Source organism: Sapajus apella, unplaced genomic scaffold, assembly GCF_009761245.1.
Source record: "Sapajus apella isolate SASKATOON/1434 unplaced genomic scaffold, GSC_monkey_1.0 scaffold50, whole genome shotgun sequence".
Taxonomy (NCBI): domain Eukaryota; kingdom Metazoa; phylum Chordata; class Mammalia; order Primates; family Cebidae; genus Sapajus; species Sapajus apella.
The window spans coordinates 10,863,143-10,882,099 of NW_022436990.1; the positions used below are offsets into that span (position 1 = coordinate 10,863,143).

General features: G+C 33.8%; 1 protein-coding gene across 4 annotated transcripts in view; it reads right to left on the reverse strand.

Annotated features, from left to right (window-relative positions):
• ARHGAP5 (Rho GTPase activating protein 5) overlaps positions 1-18,957 on the reverse strand; it is a 79,245-nt gene that overhangs the window by 32,322 nt on the left and 27,966 nt on the right. For all 4 annotated transcript variants that reach the window (XM_032242585.1, XM_032242586.1, XM_032242587.1 and 1 more), the window contains exon 3: positions 9,166-9,310. In XM_032242585.1, the coding sequence (XP_032098476.1) occupies positions 9,166-9,310 (145 nt within the window). The remainder of the gene's footprint in view (positions 1-9,165; positions 9,311-18,957) is intronic.

An 18,957-nucleotide genomic window follows, 5' to 3' on the forward strand; every position in this document is an offset into this window, starting at 1 on the left:
CAGGGGGCGGAGTCGGGGTGGCGCGGGGGCGGGCCAGTGCCCCCGACCCCGGGAAAAAGAAGAAAAACAGAAACAAAAAAAAAAAAAAAAAAAAAAAAAAAATAGAGCTAATAAAATAATTCAGCAGAATTTAAGGATACAAGATCAACACACAAAAATCAGTTCTATACACCCACATAAAAATCCTGAAAATGAAATTATGGAAATTCCATTTACAACAGCATTCCAATAAAATACCTAGGAATAAATTTAGCCAAGGCAAGACTTGTACACTGTAAACTACAAAATGGTATTGAAAGAAATCAAAGTTTTAAATAAAAAAGACATCAAGCATTAATGGAGTAGAAGACATAATATTGCTAAAATCACAATACTGCCAAAGTAATCTACTTAGTGATTAAATGCAATCCTTATCAAAAGGGATGACAGCTAGAATTAAAACACACACAGAACACATACAAGTGTTGGCAAAAATGTGGACACACTTGAACCCTTGCACATTACTGGTGGGAAGTAAAATGGTGTATACATTGAAAGTTCCTCAAAAAGTTAAACACAGAATTACTATATATAATCCAGTATTCTACTCCCTAGATACATACCCAAAAATAACTGAAAACTGGTACTTGAATAGTTGTACACAAGTGTTCACAGCAGACTGTTCACAATAGCCAAAAAGTGGAAATAACCTGAATGTCCACCAAACAATGACTGAATAAGCAGAATATGGTGTGTGTGTATGTATGTATATACACATAATGATACATGTTGCAAAACAGATGAACCTCAAAACAATAATGCTAAGAAGCAGAACAAAAGGTTATACTTTGTATGATTCTACTGATATAAAATATACAGAATTAGTAAATTCACAGAGACATTAAGCAGATTAGCTACTGCCAGGGACTGGAGTAAGGGGGAAATGAGTAACTGCTTAATGTGTACAGGGTTTTCTTTGAAGAAATGAAAATGTTTTGGAGCTGGATGAGGTGGTGCTTATACAACACTGTGAATATACTACCTGCCACTAAACTGTACACTTCAAAATGGTTAGTTTCGTGTTATTTATGAATTACACCTCAGAAAAAGCAATGCAAAAAAATCATTCTCATTCAAATGTTGAAAATCACACTTCTCTCTTAAAATTTTTCTGCTCTGTAGTGTTTTAGGGCTCCACTCTTGTATAGCCTGTTTGCGTTGTGAACTTTTCTTCCCACACTAGATATTTACCCTGAATATATCAACATACAGCTTACATTTGTATCTTGACACTGACAATTACCAAAATCATATCTAAAGACCAAACCACTTTCCAGAGATCCACAGCCATATATACAACTGAGTATCAGGCTTTTATATGTTCCATAGGCACCTCTGAAGATGTAACATGTCCAAACATGAATCCACTATGAAACTGCCATTTCATATCATAATTTCCATTTTCATTAATGAAATACCATCTACAGTCACCCTAATAGAGCAATATGAGAGGTACTTCTGAGCCCTCTTTCATCCCCAAATCTATCAGGTTTATCATCCTTATTAACTCCTCAAAAAGACCTATTATTACCTTTCTCTTCAGTCTCTCTCTTCCATACTACTCCTGTCTATTTTAACTTATATTAATATTTCAAGGATCACTTCCCAAATGGAACCTAGTACAACTTATTAAGATAGGACTCTTATAAAAATAGGGACATCTGCTTCCACCACGATGCCCTGATTAACTGCTATGGAAACTGCCCTCCCACAGTAAAAAAACAAAAACTCAAAAAACACCAGTTTTCAGACACTGAACATTGATCACTGAACATGAACATCAATTACAGTTCAAAACCACGATCCATGATTGAAAAAGCAGCAAATGAGGAAAGCAGTTTGAATGCCCCAACTAGAGCCTGTAGAGTTTTGAGGTGGTAGTGATGGAAGGTGGAATCCCAATAGATTACAACGGTCTACAAGAGCTGAGGAGAGCTAAGAGTTCAGAAAAGCTGAGAAGGCTAGAATTTGTGCAGTAGAATACCAAAAAGATGAAAAAATACACAGAGAAAGAGTATCAGATATGCAGAAGAGGCTCTGGGGTCTTTGGTTGAATACTGCACATGTATGAGAGAAAACTTCCTGAGGCCAAGAGCTGAGAATAGTTGAAGTTTTATTCTCAGAAGATCTTTTAACATATGGGGCACAGGGTCAAATCTCAAGCTTTATTGTAAGTATACAAGTATCAGAATAAAGGCTGCTTTAGAACTGCCATAACAAACTTACAATGCAGCTTAGAAAGGACCAACTGACTCACAAAATACTTAACACATGAAAAAAAAAATCAAATACTCATAACTTTCTTTTTCTCCACCAGCCAAGCAGAAGCACCAAGCAAATCTAACATTCTTTAAAGAAACACTAGAAACATCACCCAGTAAAAATTCAGAAGACTAAATAATGTAAAATTCAGAATTCTGACAACAAATCAAAACAACAAGTAGAAAAACATAGCCCATACGAGAAAAAAAAGAGACCCAGAAATGATATATGACAGAATGAGTCAACCAAAGACCTTAAAACAGCTATTATAAATCTTATATATCCAAACACATATATACACAGGAGAATATCAATATAATGGGTACAGAAATGAATATATAAAAAGAAAACTCAAATGGCATTTCTACATTTGGCCATACAGAAAAAAAGTTTTAAACAATTCCTAGAGGTCTAATATATGAGTAAGGAGTGGGAAATGGGAGAAGAGAAAATAATACTTCAAGAAATAATGGCTCCAAATTTGAAAATTATAAACTAACGGCTAAGATATTCCAGAAACCTCAAGCAGAAGTAGTTTTTAAAATACATATTCTAAGATTATTAAAATTAAGTAATAATTTTATTTTTAATAAAATTGCTTAAAACTAGAGAGAATAAACTTAAAGTAGTTGGGGATTAAGGGATAAGAGAATAAATCACATTCAGAAGAATACAGATTAAGAATTATAGCAAACATCTCATTAGGTATGATGTGATACCATAACAAGCAGTCTTTACAGAGATGAATGAAAAGGAAGAAAACAAACCATCAGCCTAAACTCTGTACCCAGAAGAACAAGTTGAAATAGTCACATTCTTGATTTCAAAACTTAGTACAAAAATAATGAAAACAGACAAATAACAACATACATAGACAGACATATAGATCAATAGAATGTAAGTCAGTCCAGAAATAAACCTCCACATTTATGGTCAACTGATTTTGAACAATTGTGCCGAGGCAATTCAGTAGAATAGTCTTTTCAATAAATAGTGCTTATATAATGGATATTCACGTGCAAAAGAATCAAGCTAGAACCTTTCCTCAAACCATACACAAAAATTAAGTCAAAATGGATAACAGACCTAAACGTATGGGCTAAATCCATAAAACTCTTAGGAGATATATGGAACAAATCTTTGAGACCTTAGATTAGACAAAAACCTTCTGAGACATGACACCATGCACACCGTTATAAATTTTAGAAATAGACAAAATGTACTTCATCAAAACTGAAAACTTTGTTTCAAAGCATATCATCAAGATATTGTATTAAAAAAAAAAACTACCCAAAGAATGGGGAAAATTTTAGCAAATCATATTTGAAAACCATTTGTCTCCAAAATATACAAATAGCCCTTAAATTCAACAGTAATACAACCCAGTTAAAAAATGGGCAAAGGATCTAAATAGATATTTTTTCAAAGATGTATACAAAAAGCCAGTAAGCACTTAAAAAGATGTTCTGCATCATTAGTCATCAGGGAAATACAAATCAAAATCCTATGAGATACATTTCACATCACCACTTACATGGCTATAATCAAAAAGAGAAAAACGTTGGCAAAACGTGGAAAAATTGGAACTTACTTTGCTGACGGGAAAAATGGCGCCACCTCTTTGAGAAAATGTGGCACATATACACCATGGAATAGGAATACCATATAGCCATAAAAAAGGATGAGTTCATGTCCTTTGCAAGGACATGGATGAAGCTAGAAACCATCATTCTCAGCAAACTGACACAAGAACAGAAAACCAAACACTGCATATTCTCACTTAAGTAGGTGTTGAACAATGAGAACACATGGACACAGGGAGGGGAACATCATACAGTGGGGCTTGTCAGGGGACGGGGGCTAGGGGAGACATAGCAGGGGCATGGGGGTTAGGAGAGGGATAACATTAGGAGAAATACCTAATGTAAGTGACAGGGGGATGGATGCAGCAAACCACCATGGCACATGTATACCTATGTAACAAACCTGTATGTTCTGCACATGTACCCCAGAACTTAATAATAATAAACCAGTCTGGCAGTTCCTTAAAAGGCTAAACATAGATCCAACAATTCCACTCTAAGTATATACCCAAGAGGTGAAAACATGTCTACAATACAAACTCTGACAGTGATGTTCACAACAGCACTCTTCACAAGAGTTAAAAAGTAGAAACAAACCAAGTGTCCATCAATGGAAAATTATTCAGCAATAAAAAGAAATTAAATGCTGACAGATGCTACAATATGAATGACTTGAAAACTATGTTAAATGAAAGAAGCCAGTCACAAAAGACCATATTATATATGACTCAATTTATATGAAATATCCAAGAATAGGAAAGAATAAAAGCAAAAGTTAATGGGGAGTGACAGTGGGATATGGGAAGTGATTGCATAATCAGTATAGTATTTCTTCTTGGGATGATTAAAATGTTCTAAAATTGATTGTGTTGATGCTGGCACAACTCTGTGAATAAACTATACACTTTAAATAGGTGTATTGTATAACGTGAATTATATTTCAATCAAGCTATTACATAAAAGAGAATTCTAATCTAAGAAAGAATCTTTCAAAAACAAGGACAACAATCTGTTTAAAGCAAAAATTATAAACATGTCTTATGATTTTAAAACATTATAGATTTAAAGTATAAAACAATACAACAAGGCATGGGGGAAGTATACTATTCTAAGATTCTTATAAAACACATTAAAGTGGTATATTACTTGAAAGTAAACTATAAAGATGTATACCACATTAGAAATGAAGATATATAAAAGCATAAGTAAAGAAAAGATATACCACGAACACTACTCAAAGGAAAAAACATTGACTATATTAATATCAAGCAAAGTAGGCCTCAGAACAAAGAATATGACAAAGCATTAAAAAAAATGCTTTAAAATGATAATAGATCAGTTCATAAAATAATCCTGGCCAAGCATGGTAGCTCACACCTATAATCCCAGCACACTGGGGGACTGAGCTGGGACAAGGCTGGGCAAAATGCCAAAACCCTGTCTCTACTAAAAGCAGAAAAGTTGGCTGGGTGTGGTGGCATACTCCTGTAGTACTTGGGAGGCTGAGTTGGGAGGATCACCTAAGACTGGGAGGTAGAGGTTGCAGTGAGCTGAGATTACACCTCTGCACTCCAGCCTGAGTGTCAGAGAACCTTCTTTTTAGAAAAAGAAAAAGAAAAAAAAAAGAAAAACAAAACAAAACCAAAAAACCATAATCCTAATGTCTATGAAATGAAAAGATATTCAAAATACATGATGTAAAATTTAATAGAACTGAAAGGAGAAACACAAATCTACAATCATGATTGCAGATTTCAACAGTATTCTTTAATTTAAAAAAGTAAACAAGAAAAATAGGATATACAAGACTTAACCAACACTCTCATTTATAAAACCCTTCACACTATAATATAATAAACATTCAGTCCAATGTCTCACGAAATTCTTCAAAAGAGACCATATTCCAGGCTGTAAAACAAGTATCCTAACCTGGAATCACACTCTTTTTCAAGTGCAAAAGAATTAAACTAGAAATTAACAAAAAAGATGTGGAAAACCACCAAATATTTAGAAATCTAATAACCGATGAGTTAAATTTAAAAAAGGGAAATTACAAATTATTTTAAATTAAACAAAAATGGAGCACAACATATCAACATCTATGGAATACAGCTAAAACAATGCTTAGAGGAAAATCTGAACCATTAAATATTTACAGCAGAAAAGACAACTGATCTAACACAGTGATCTAGTCTTCTATTTTAAGAAACTTCAGAGAAATGAAAGAAGAAAGAAGAAGTAGAATTCAATGAATTAAAATATGGAAAAAAAGGAAAATCAATAAAAGGAAAAGCTGGTTCTTTGAAGTGATCAATAAAATAAACCTAAACCATAACAAGACACAATTTCGGAAAGAAAGACATCACTACAGATGCTACAAGGCACTAAAAGGATAATAAGGAATTTTATTAAAATCCTTTTGTCAACTTAGATGAAATGAACAAATTCCTCAAAAGACACAACCAATGGTTACTCAAGAAGAAATAAAAAATCTGAATAGCCCTGTATCTACTAAAGAAATTTAAATTAAAAACCTCCTCACAAACAAAATTCCAGGTCAAAATTGTTTTACTGACAGAATTCTACTAAAATTAAAGAAATAAATATTACTAATTCTACACAAACTCTTCTAGGAAATAAACTCAATCTATGATGCCAGCTTTTTACTCTGATACCAACCAGACAAAGACACTGCAAGAAAACTGCAGACCAAAATCCTTCAGTATGCAAAAATCCTTAACATTTTAGAAAACTGAATCCAGCAATACATAAAAAGGATAAAACATGACCAAGTGGTATTTATTCAAGGAATGCAAGGTTAGTTTAACATGTGAAAATCAATTAATATAATTCAACCTCCACAGTAAAAAAGGAATAATAAGATCACCTCAACAGATGCAGAAAATCACGTGACAAAATCAACACCTATTTTGCATAAAAACTCAGCAAACTAGGAATGTTAGAGTACTTTTTCAACCAAATAAAATTCATCTACAAAAATCCAACAGCTAATTGTATACTTAGTAATAAAAGACTAGATGCCTTTTGGGGTGATGAAAATAACTTAAATCTTGATTGTGGTAGCAGTTATAAAACTATGGATTATCAAAATTCATACTATACAATTCAAATTAGCGAATTTTATTGTATGTAAATTATAACAATAAAGCAAATTTTAAAAACTATCAATATATTCTTCAGGATTGTTTTAAAAAGTTTAGTCTTTTGAACAAGAGGACTGATTATAACAACACAATTACTGATGATTTACAACACTTTTCTAAGGTTCTATAAACAGCAAAATATCACAATTTAAAAATAATGGCTATCTGCAATATATTTACAAGTTGAACCCTAAATATTAAGAAGGTTATGCTATAGTCCATTTTGAGAGTTGTAAATTAAGCTTATAGGCAATTAGGAATTTCTGCTAAAACTGTTTTAGTACTTTTAAAATCAACAATAAAATCAAGCAAACTTCTACAATGACAACAAAAGAACTAGATTAATCTTTTATTCGATTTTATGATATACGTTATCTTTCTATCAAAGCATTTAAATATATAAATTACCTGAGGGTTGACCTAAACTAATTCAAGTTGTGTTAAGAATTAGACTAAACCTGCATTTTACTCTCTTTGAAATTCATTTACTTTCCTCCAACCAAATCATTCTACTATGAAATATTCAAGAAATGGAAAATTTAAATAATAAATGTACAAAATGCTAATTGATCATTATTTTATTATTGCTTTTCAATCACTAAAGGAAAGTATTTTCTAATTGTTCAGTTGTAGCCATAGGCCTAATTATAATCCTAAAGAAAATGATAATTCTTTAAATCCAAAGCAGGAAATTAATATTTTAATAACCTTTGCATTTGTTACATCAAAGACAGACAATCATTAATTCATCTAATAACACTTCTCAAGTATTCGTGGAAGGCAAAAATAAATGATAAAGAGCATATCCAAATGTAGCCTGTATACATTAACACTAATTAACTGAAGGCAGAAGACACATGCTATTTCAACTACAACCCTTTTTTTTTTTTTTTTTTTTTTTGAGATGGAGTCTCGCTCTGTCACCAGGCTGGAGTGCAGTGGCATGATCTCAGCTCACTGGAACCTTCACCTCCTGGGTTCAAGTGATTCTCCTGCCTCAGCCTCCTGAGTGGCTGGGACTACAGGCAGACGCCATCACGCTCAGCTAATTGTTAGTAGCAACAGGGTTTCACCACGTTAGCCAGGATAGTCTTGATCTCTTGACCTTGTTATCCGCCTACCTTGGCCTCCCAAAGTGCTGGGATTACAGGCTTGAGCCACCGTGCATTCTACCCTCTTATTAAAACTGAAAGTCAACACTCCTCACCAAATAGACAACTCAGTATGTACACAACTTAGCTGATAGACTGAAGGGCAAGGTGTACATGTGAGTAAAAATGAGCATGATTTTTTAGCAAGGACAGGAATATCCTACTTCATTTTTTAAATAATGCTTATCTATCAAGGGATCATTATTAACAAATAAAAGCAAAACTGACTTAGCTCATGTTTTTAAATCATTAAAATGTGTAGTACATTCATTCACTAAGGTTTCATACTTAACTCATGTTCATTTTAAATGCACTCAAAAACAACAATTTTCTGTCCCTATTTCCCACCTCTAACTTGCCTATTTTTTTGTGTTTTAAGGGATTACATTAGGCAAAGTAGACATAAGAGCATGCTTGTGCTTAAAACAGTGAGGCTATCTATACATTCCTTAAAAATACAAATCAAATCATATAAATCATGTCGAGCTCGAACAGTTGAATAAATAGTAACATCACGAATAGGACAAGTTGCCTTTTACAACTATTGCTGTAAGTTTTAAAAGAAAAATCGATGTATAAAATGGGTAATGCAAATAAACAGTATTGAACTTAAAAATACTGAAAACTTTCAAATTATTTAAACCATAACTGTATCTCTTCATTTAACAGCATAACTTAATAAAGTTATTCTGAACTCCAGAATAAGGTAAGTTTAACATTTTTGTATTCAACTTTATTACTTCAAGAGAAGTCCAATACAAGCATTATGGGTCAACAACAAAAACTGCTTTCAAATATCAGATGGTTACCTGATCAGATGGAGTTAATGTAAGACAATCCTAATGAGAACTATATACCGCTTTCAAAATTTACTTTTAACAAATCACAAACATTTGACAGACTGTTGATGTAGCAAAAGTGAAACTTAAAATCAAATCTCTTGTAATGATTCTTCTTCTATCCTACCTGTATCTTCAATAAATTCCACACATTTCTCAACAAATAGTGGTACGGGCTTCTCAGCTGTAACCAGATCCTGGAGGGGCATCCCAAAGTAATTACTTTCCCAATTTCTACGTGTTGGTGGATTGAAGTTCTTAGTTTTCTTTTTCTGTTATAAGAAAACATATTTAAGTTAACACTATTAAAATTATTTTCTTTCAGAATAATAGTATAAGCAATGTAAACACACAGTTTAGATCAAAAGAAAAATTTTAAAGCCACATCCAACCTAAATATCCACCAATGACTCACTAAATAAATTCTGCCAGAATAGCAACTTGATTGGAGACATAAGTGAACAGAAAAAAATGGCTTAGTGGAAATAAATGTTCTCTTTGAAAAGTGACAGAAAACTTGATAGGTCAGGAGAGAATAGAAAATATCACTTTGCAATGCCAACACAAGGAACAAACTAGGAGTAAACAATACCTGATTCAGTTTAGGTGTGATATATTAATTTCATTTGGTTTTTGAGGCAGGTCCAAGTGAGTTTTTTGTGTCTATCTATATTTGTAAGAACATAAGAGCTCTAATTATTGATTATATAATGATGCTATGTAACTCCATGAACCGTTAGTTCCATTAATTGTCCCTTCTTAATTATCCATTTTTTTCCTACCTACTGACACTTTCTTAAATGTTAGGATAACATTCTCAAGTAATGTACAAAACATTTTCACAACAGTAAAATACAAAATTAAATATGTATTGTCACAGTTTAATTTCAATGTAGCATTAGAGGGAAAATGATTCTTAACCAAAGAGTGAACATCTCATAAATTTAAGGAAGTATTTTTGGGACTCAAACTACTGAGGAGATTCTGATTCACTCTTCTAGACTAGGGTATAGCAAGGATTCCAACAGATGACTCTACAGTGCACATCCCACTGAGAATTTCTGAAGTATACAAAGATGGGAAAGTTGTCAGAAATTCAGAGGATATTAGGGCACTTCTATTGAGAGCCTTGATTCATTTTTCAGTTTGGTTTTATCTACAAATTTTTATTTTCTCTGGCATAAATCACAAATCTATTATTATTTGTCATAAGTATCATTACTGGGTTACAAATTGGACAATATATCATTTTTAGTCAGAAAAATATGTATGTGTGGGCAGGGGAAGGAACGCAGGCAAGGCTTTCAATGCCTGAAAACAATGGTCTTCATCTTACTTTCTCATTATTTCTGGAAGTCTTTCTTTTGAATGGATACCTCGATGTAGTCTAAATAATTAAATCCTTTCAATTTCAGGTCATTCCACCCAGCAAACTCTCAGAGCTCATGAAATCTAACTTCTAAATCCTCTTATACTATCATTCTCTGGTGATATAGATTACATGCAACTCTGTATAACATAGATTAAACCAAATACAACTAGTGTCTGGAATGTTACCAAGGGGGCATTGGAGTGTTTCTGGCTCAAGACTTAACAAGCCAAGTGACAAGTCAAGTAGTGTAGATCTTTATTCCTTAAATTATTCCTCTACTTCCACCATCATCAAAACAGAAAAATGTACAAGGAAGTGGAAATGAAGAGCCTATAACCTCAAAGCTGAGGTAGGGGTGTGGTCACTGAGTTATTTTCTTTCTCAGGAATACAACAGTGCTTTGCAGCCTACTTACTATTAGCTGCATTATCATTTGATTAGAAAACTGAAAACTGAAGCAAATATGTTTTCTGTTTGGAGATAAATGCAGTGGTGAAAGAGATGACACTTAGGTAGATTAATGAAAATAGCAATGGCTAGACTACGGTGGGAACAAAAGGAAGGAAGAGATCTAACAGTCTGCAATACCATCTGAGGAATATAAAGTTTTGAGAAAAGCAAACTAGCTACCCAGCCTTACATGTTCCAATCACCTCTTAAATCATCCTCTTTTTAGTACTAGCATTTAGGAGTCAATTTAAACTTTCCAGTGATTCTGGAATAAGTCTATCCTTATCCATGGGGTCACAGGAAAGAGGAAAAAGTGAAGTCTAAACCTAATCCAGACAGCCCTGAATACTTAATTAAAATTGGGGGGTTGTAACAGGAAAGCAAAATGATAGATTCTCTGGCTTATGCCAGTAAATATGTCTCAAGGTCCATAAAGTTATAAGGGCAAATTATTTAAATCTGCAGTTACACCAAGATTCAGAGCCAGCAATCTAATGTAATGAAAGGCTAAGCAGCCTGTAGTAAGGAATTTCTGGCCAACTCAAAAGAGATACTTTAGAAGCACAGAACTGCTCTGACAGTCAAGTTACAATCCATATATATAACAAGGGGAGGGGAGCCTACGTGACTTCTATTTTTTCCACTAATTAATGACACTGTCACAAAGGAAAATTCTATGCAGAAAAATAGTTTGGGATTAGATACTCCTATACTAGCTTTTATAATGAACAAAAGTGTATACAATTCCTTTTTTCTGTAAGTGATAGTTCTTAATTATCATAAAATCACTTCAAGGTGCTCTTTTAAAGCAGGTGACTTTTGAGAAACTCGCCATAAAATTCTGATATCCACCCTTTGGTTAAGAAAACCCAAAATGAATTATATAACTAGAAACCTATTTCATAAAGTATCTAAGACTAGATGATTATAACTGATATAAAATGCCATCAAAATTCTGAAATGCAAAAGAAAAATTAGTAGCATGGTACTCTGTTTATATCTAGTTTTTGATAAACCTTTAGTTAGAAATGGTACCTCCAATTAAATAATTGTGCCAGTGGAAAACAAATTCTGATGTATGAAAATCCAATTTTTTATTCATTCATATCTGAACTTCTACTTAAACGCAAATGGCCGCAGTCTTTTTTCCAGCCACTTAAGCAGATTTCCTATCTGCAGAAGCACATCACAGTACAAAAAACATTCCATTCCGCAATTATATAAATGTCCAACATATTAAAAACTGTCATTTGTATAAGTAAATAGGACTAGAAAGAAAACAGCCCTTTCCAGAAACAGCTCTTCCTTCTTTAGTAATAACAGCAACACAAGGGGTCACCTAAGCAACATCTTCAAATAAATAGTATAGTAACATTAAAAACAAAACAAAACAAAACAAAAAAACCACCTTAAATGCTTCACCAGTAACCAAATATTGAACAAAACTTAAATGCAGTTGACTAGGCTTTCAAAGAACCAATTCTGGAAACAAGAAAATTGGATCTCTATTTTCTTACATGTGATTCTTGAAATTAAAAAAAAAAAAAAATCACAGAAGAAACATGACAAGAGCAAATGAAGTATAAAGAAACTGAAAGAAAAAAATCCATCACAGAAACAAAAACCTTTTCAGAAGTAGTAAATAAAAGATTCAATATGATTAAAAAGATGAAAATAAAATGGAAAAGACCACCAGAGTTTCCTTTCCTACTATATCATTCCTATTATACACGCCACAAAATACTGGGTTTTCCTCTCATTTAAAAAAGTCTCAATCTTTTACTCCCATTTGCAGACAAACTATGCAAAAGTAATCTATATAAGATATCACCAATTCCTCTCCTTCCATTCATTTCTAAATGTGCTCAAATTAGTTATCACCCTCAAAACTCTACTAAATTAATCTGCTCTTATTAAGGTCACCAAAGATTGTTTTCCATAACTAGCTTTCAGTTCTCATCTTGACCTTTCAGCAGTCACTTCTTCAATGGACTTCGAAAGACACCACCCCTATTATCTCACTTGCTCTTCCCTTTTTAGTCTCTTTTTCTAGTCTCTCCTCATCAACACTGTAATGTTGTGAATATCCTAATCAGTCTTGGTCTTTTGTTGCTCTTGTTTGAGACAGCAACTTGCTGTGTACTCAGGCTGTAGTGCAGTGGCACGATTATAGCTCACTATAGCCTCAAACACCTTGGCCTTAAGTAATCCTCCTGCCTTGGTCCCCCAAAGTGCTAGGATTACAGGTTGAGCCACAGTACCAGGCCTGATTGTCCCCTTTTCTCCATCTATACTCACCCTCTTGGTAACATCATTTATATTATGATAAGCTAAATTATTATTTCCAGCTCAGCTCTTTCTCTTGAAGCCAAACTAACAAAACATCCTAACAACATCAGTTGAAAGTTTAAGAAAAACCTCTCAGGCTTTCCTTGAAATGTAATCTATCTGAAGCCTTTTCCATCTCAGTTTTTGGGATTCTCTCCTTTCAGTTGCTTGCAATAAAAATCTTCAATCATCTTCGATCTTTCTTCTTTTTCTCTCACACCCCACTTCCAACTGCTAAGCAAATGGATAGACATAGAATCTATCTACTCTTTACCCTCTTCATAGTTAACTCCCTGGCCCATAAAGCTATCATCATTTCACATACATGGATTATTGCATCAGCTGCTTAATGTCCCCTACTTCTATTATCATTCCCTACTGGCCATTCTCTACAGAGAGCAAGCTGGCTCCTTGAAAAGACATACACAATTTGCATGCTTTGTACTCTGCTCCTTTATATTTTGACCTAATTTCCCTCATCACTTACTCCCTTATTCAAGTCATATGGTTTCTTTGCTATTTTAATATGCCAGGAATGCTCCTGCCTTAGTACATTTGTACTGGCCTTTCCCTTTACCTTCTCAATGAGGCCTATACTGAACACCCTATTAAAAACTGTAATCCAATCCCAGGTACTTGGGAGGCTGAGATGGAAGGATAGCTTGAGCCTAGGAGTTTAAATTCTAGCCTGGGCAACAAAGCAAGATCGCATCTCAAAAAATAAATTATTAAAAAAAAAAAAAAAAAAAAAAAGCAATCCTATTGCTGTCTTTCCCAGCCCCTCCCGGTACTCTGTTCCTTTTACCCTGCCTCTTCGTCCCACAACACTATGTAATTACTCATGCATCAATGTATTATTATTATTATTATTATTTTTTTTTTTTTTTTGGTCTCCCCCTGCTGTAATTTAAGCTCTGCACAAGGGCAGGAATTTTTATCTGCTCTGTTCATAAACATACCTCAAACGTCTGGAACACTATGAAATTAGTACAAATGGTAAATTAGTACAAATGGTCCAGGAAGAGATACTGGAGGTCTCTTCTAAAATAATGAGCTTAATCTGTAGATTAAACAACCTTACTACGTACTAGGAAAAACAAACAACGAGTAAGAGTGAATCATCAAGTTAGGGGCAAATCATGCTGAACTTGGTAAGCTACGAAGACTCTTAAAAGCATCTAAACAGAAGAAACAAGTGACCAATATTGGGGGGAAAAAAACAGCAGGACAGCCTCAGAGTTCTCTGGAAAACTGGAAGCCAGAAGATTCATCTACAGGAATATTAATGGGAAACGTTAAGAGTTCAAGAATTCTTAGCCAGTATGTCATTCAGGTGTGTATAACTCGCAATTTATAACATTTTTTAAAAGCTTACAGATATGTAATAATTATATTTAAATTATAGCAGTCTCAAACTCCTGAAAAATCTTAACTACATGACACATCATCAATTAAAAAAACTTACACTGGAGAATTTATGTTATGCAAAATGTAAGAGTAAACACTGAATATTATAAAACTAATTCTAATTAACAGTGGTAGGGCTAATATAATTTATAATTTTGTAGGTAAAGCTATAAAATGTAAAAATAATTTGATAACAGGCCAGAACTAAAAGCCTCAACCTACTGTATATAAAGGGGGAGGAGGGATGAGATGTGAGAGATAATGTAATTATACTAACGTATGATAGGTACAATGATATACTATTTGGGGGGTGAAGTAGGGATGATAAACTGAAATAGGAGTTCAATATATTTAAAGATAAAAATATGAAGCACATAAATTAATAGCTCCTTCCTTTTTTTTTGGCCAGTAGAAAAAAAAACTAGAGAACAAGAACATAGCAAGCCAAAATTTATAAAATAAATATCTATGTAACAGGATCAGATATAACAAAAAGATTCTCAGGCTTGGTGAAAAAGTAAACCCAGCCAACCACGTGCCATTTAAACAAAGAACTCCAAAGAGTTAAAAATCAATAGGCAAAAGTAATATATACATATATTTTAAAAGAGCAATGTTAACATTGGAGTTGTTAAGGCAAAAATCCTTTAACCATACAGACTCACTTGACAAAGATTTAGAATTCAATCTATCAAGCGGCAACAAACTATAGCAGAAATAAGTAAACACCTATGGAAACAGTCAGAAATTTTAAAGGATCTCCTTTACTTTGTCAGCTCAAGTATGCCCAAATTAAGTATAAGCACTGAATGAAGGTTAATAGATTCACACATATACTCGATAAATTTTAAGACTCTTATAAACAGTATAATGTTCATATAAGTATAGCAAAAGTTATATAAATTTTAATCCTTCTCTTTCCAAAAAGGAAAGAGATCTGAAATCATATTTTCTTTCAATGACTTCCAATTTGAGTTTCCTCTGGTCCCTACATACTGTCTCATACTTGAGATTCTCCACATATTCTAGCATATTCTGTAATTTAAAAAACCCAAGTAATACATGTATTACCTACTTTCCCCTCCCTTCATAATAGCCTGAAATCACATTTAACTGAGAAGTAGAAAAAATATGAACTCCCTCTTATTATTGCCAGGACCAATCTAACTATAACCCTACTCTATTTCTTCTTTTCCCTCTATAATAAATGCAGTACAGTTATTATATACATCACCTAAATCCTGATTCTCCTTCCTCTCTTTCTTCTCCTTCAGAATCACTCCTATTCCCCATCACTTTTCTCCTATAGCATCAATTTGTCCCTCTCCTGCATCATTCTTAAGAATATATAAATACTCTCCAATCTCTCTCATCTTTAAAAACAAACACAAAAACCCCCCTTTGATCCCACATTGTCTTCTAGTTACTGACCCAATTCTTGCTTCCTTTCACAGCAAAGCTTCTTGAATATGTCATCTGCATCCATTGTCTCTACTTTCCCCATCACATTCAGTCTTCAACCCACTTCCATCTGGCTTTCCCTACCATCCCATAAAGTGCTTGTTAAGATCAGATACTATCAAATGAATAAGAAACTTTTTTCTTCATCCTTGAGCTCTCAGCAACATTCTTTCTTGAACTTCTTCCTTAAACACTTGCTCTGTTGGCTCCCATATCATACTCTTCAGTGGCTTTTCTCTTTTGCCACTAAGGATTTCCTTTTCCGTCTCATCTACCAACAACTCTTCCACCCAAACTTAGTTCTGAGCTCTCTCTTCTTCTCTAGCTGTACTCCGCCCTTGTGTGAATTTATCTACTCCCAAAACTTTAAATCATTTATACATACCGATAACTCTTCCTCTGAGTACCAGACTCATACATCTAATTTTTAGACTTTGTCACTTCCACTTGCATGTCAACATATATATTTTAAACATAAAAAGCACAGAACAGATGTCTTTATTCTTTCTAGTCTGAATCCTTTCACCCTTAGTCTTTGCTATCTTAATAAATCTACCCAATTGTTCAAACCATAAATCGAAGAGTCCAAACTTGATTGTCCTTTTTCCTTTACCCTCCACAGCAAACGTATCACAAGCCCTATTGGTACAACTTCCAATAATCTGTTCCTATTTCTTTTTGGTATCTATAATAGGCACAATATCCAGCACATGGTAGATACTCAGTAAACGTTGACAGAAGCAAGCAAGTAAAAACAGGCACCAGAGGAAAGCCTTTACCATATAAGATTTTTGTAAATATACAAGGTCCTATTATGTACTATTTATGGTAACGGTTTCATTTACCTAATTCTTCATTCCTGCAGGAGTTACTAGACAGGTATGTCTAAGCTTAAGCATTCTAACCTAATCAGGATTCATATAAAATAATGATTACTCACATCATCAAGTTAGAGGAAGAATAGCCTACTCTATGTGAATTCACTTGGAAAAAGGATGGTGTACTTTCAATAGTCAGTAAGATCTGAGAAATTACTATGTGCATAGCATGTTAGGTTACTGTAAAGGATATTAAAATCAGTGGAATTTAATGTCCTTGAGGAACGTATAATCAGATATAATGAAAAAACACCTAACTACCAGTCATTTTATTAATAGCACAAATGAAATAAGATGTGATTAAATGTCAAAATAACTAAATATAAGACTTAAACCTGGATTCAAAGGGTAGAACTTATATATGAAGGGATGAGGTCAGGGACATTTTGGGAAGTTAAAAAGGATCTAGTCTGTAAGTCATTTACTCATCTAAACATTTGAGTGCCTACTGATGTCAGGATGAAGACTAAGAAATCACCAGAAATTGCCATTTATTTACTGCTTACTATATATTAGGCAGTGGTTGATACTATGTGCAAAATCTTAACCTTCACAGCAGCTCTGAGCCAGCTACCTGGAACTTAAGAATATGTGTGTGAATGAATAAGGATAAAAAATTTGGCAAGGGCCACACTGCCCATGGCTTTAGAGCCTAACTCAGGAATTTGAACTTTATACAGAAGTTACAAATACACTACGTAGGGAGAAGGATCAGACACTTCTATTTTAGCACTACCCCCAAGAAAGCAACATAAACAACAGTTGGTGGGGCCGGGCGCGGTGGCTCACACCTGAGATCCCAGCACTTTAGGGGGCTGAGGTGGGTGGATTACGAGGTCAGGAGTTCGAGACCTGTCTGACCAACATGGTGAAACCCCGTCTCTATTAAAGATATAAAACTTAGCTGGGTATGGTGGTGCGTGCCTGTAATCTCAGCTACTTGGGAGGTTGAGGCAGGAGAATCGCTTGAACCCAGGAGACGGAGGTTGCAGTGAGCCAAGATCATGCCATTGCACTTCAGCCTAGGTGACAGAGCGAGACTCCATCTCAAAAAACTAGTAATAATAAAAATAACAGTTTGAAAAAAGTGGTGAATGGTACACAGAAATTTAATTAAAAAGTTACTGCACCACAAATATAGGTGAGGATGTAGAGAAAACTGGATCCATCATACATTGCTAGTAGTGATTTAAAATAGTATACCCACTAAGGAAAACCATTTTGCAATTTCTTATAAGACTAAATATGAGATTACTATCCAACCCAGAAACTGCAATCTTGGGCTTTTATCTCAGACACATGACAACTTTTATCTCAGACACATGAACTTAGGTTCATATGAAAAACTGTATTTGAATGTTCATGGCAACTTTATTCAAGATGGACAAAAACTGGAACAACCTGATGTCCTTCAACAGGTTAAAAATCTGATATATCCACATTATGGACTACTATTCGGCAATAAAAAGAACAAACTGTTGATACGTGCAACAACTTGACTGACTCTCAAGGGCATTATGCTAAATGAAAGTCAATCCCAGAAAGTTACATGCCTTGTGATTTCATTTATATAACATTCTTGAAATGACAAAATTACATAAATGAAAAACAGATTAGTAGCTGTCAGTAGTTAGGGATGGGTGAGGAGAAAAAAAAACATGTAGTTATAAAAAGACAAAGCAAGTAATTTGCTAGTGATGGAATTGTTTTACATCTTGACTATGGTGGGGGATACATAAACTTATACACATGAAAAACTGCAAAGAACGAAATATATACATGTACAAATCAGTACAACTAGGGAAATCTGAAGGAGATCTGTAGATCATATTAATGTCACGCTGTTCTGATGTCCTGGTTGTGACACTGTACTACAGTTTTGCAGGATATTACTATTGTGAGAAAATGGGCAAAGAGCACATGGGGTCTCTCCGCTTTTTTTTTTTTTTAAACTATAGCATGTGAATCTACAATTAGCTTAAAATAAAATATTTATTTAAAAAAAGATCTTTGTGATAATGCA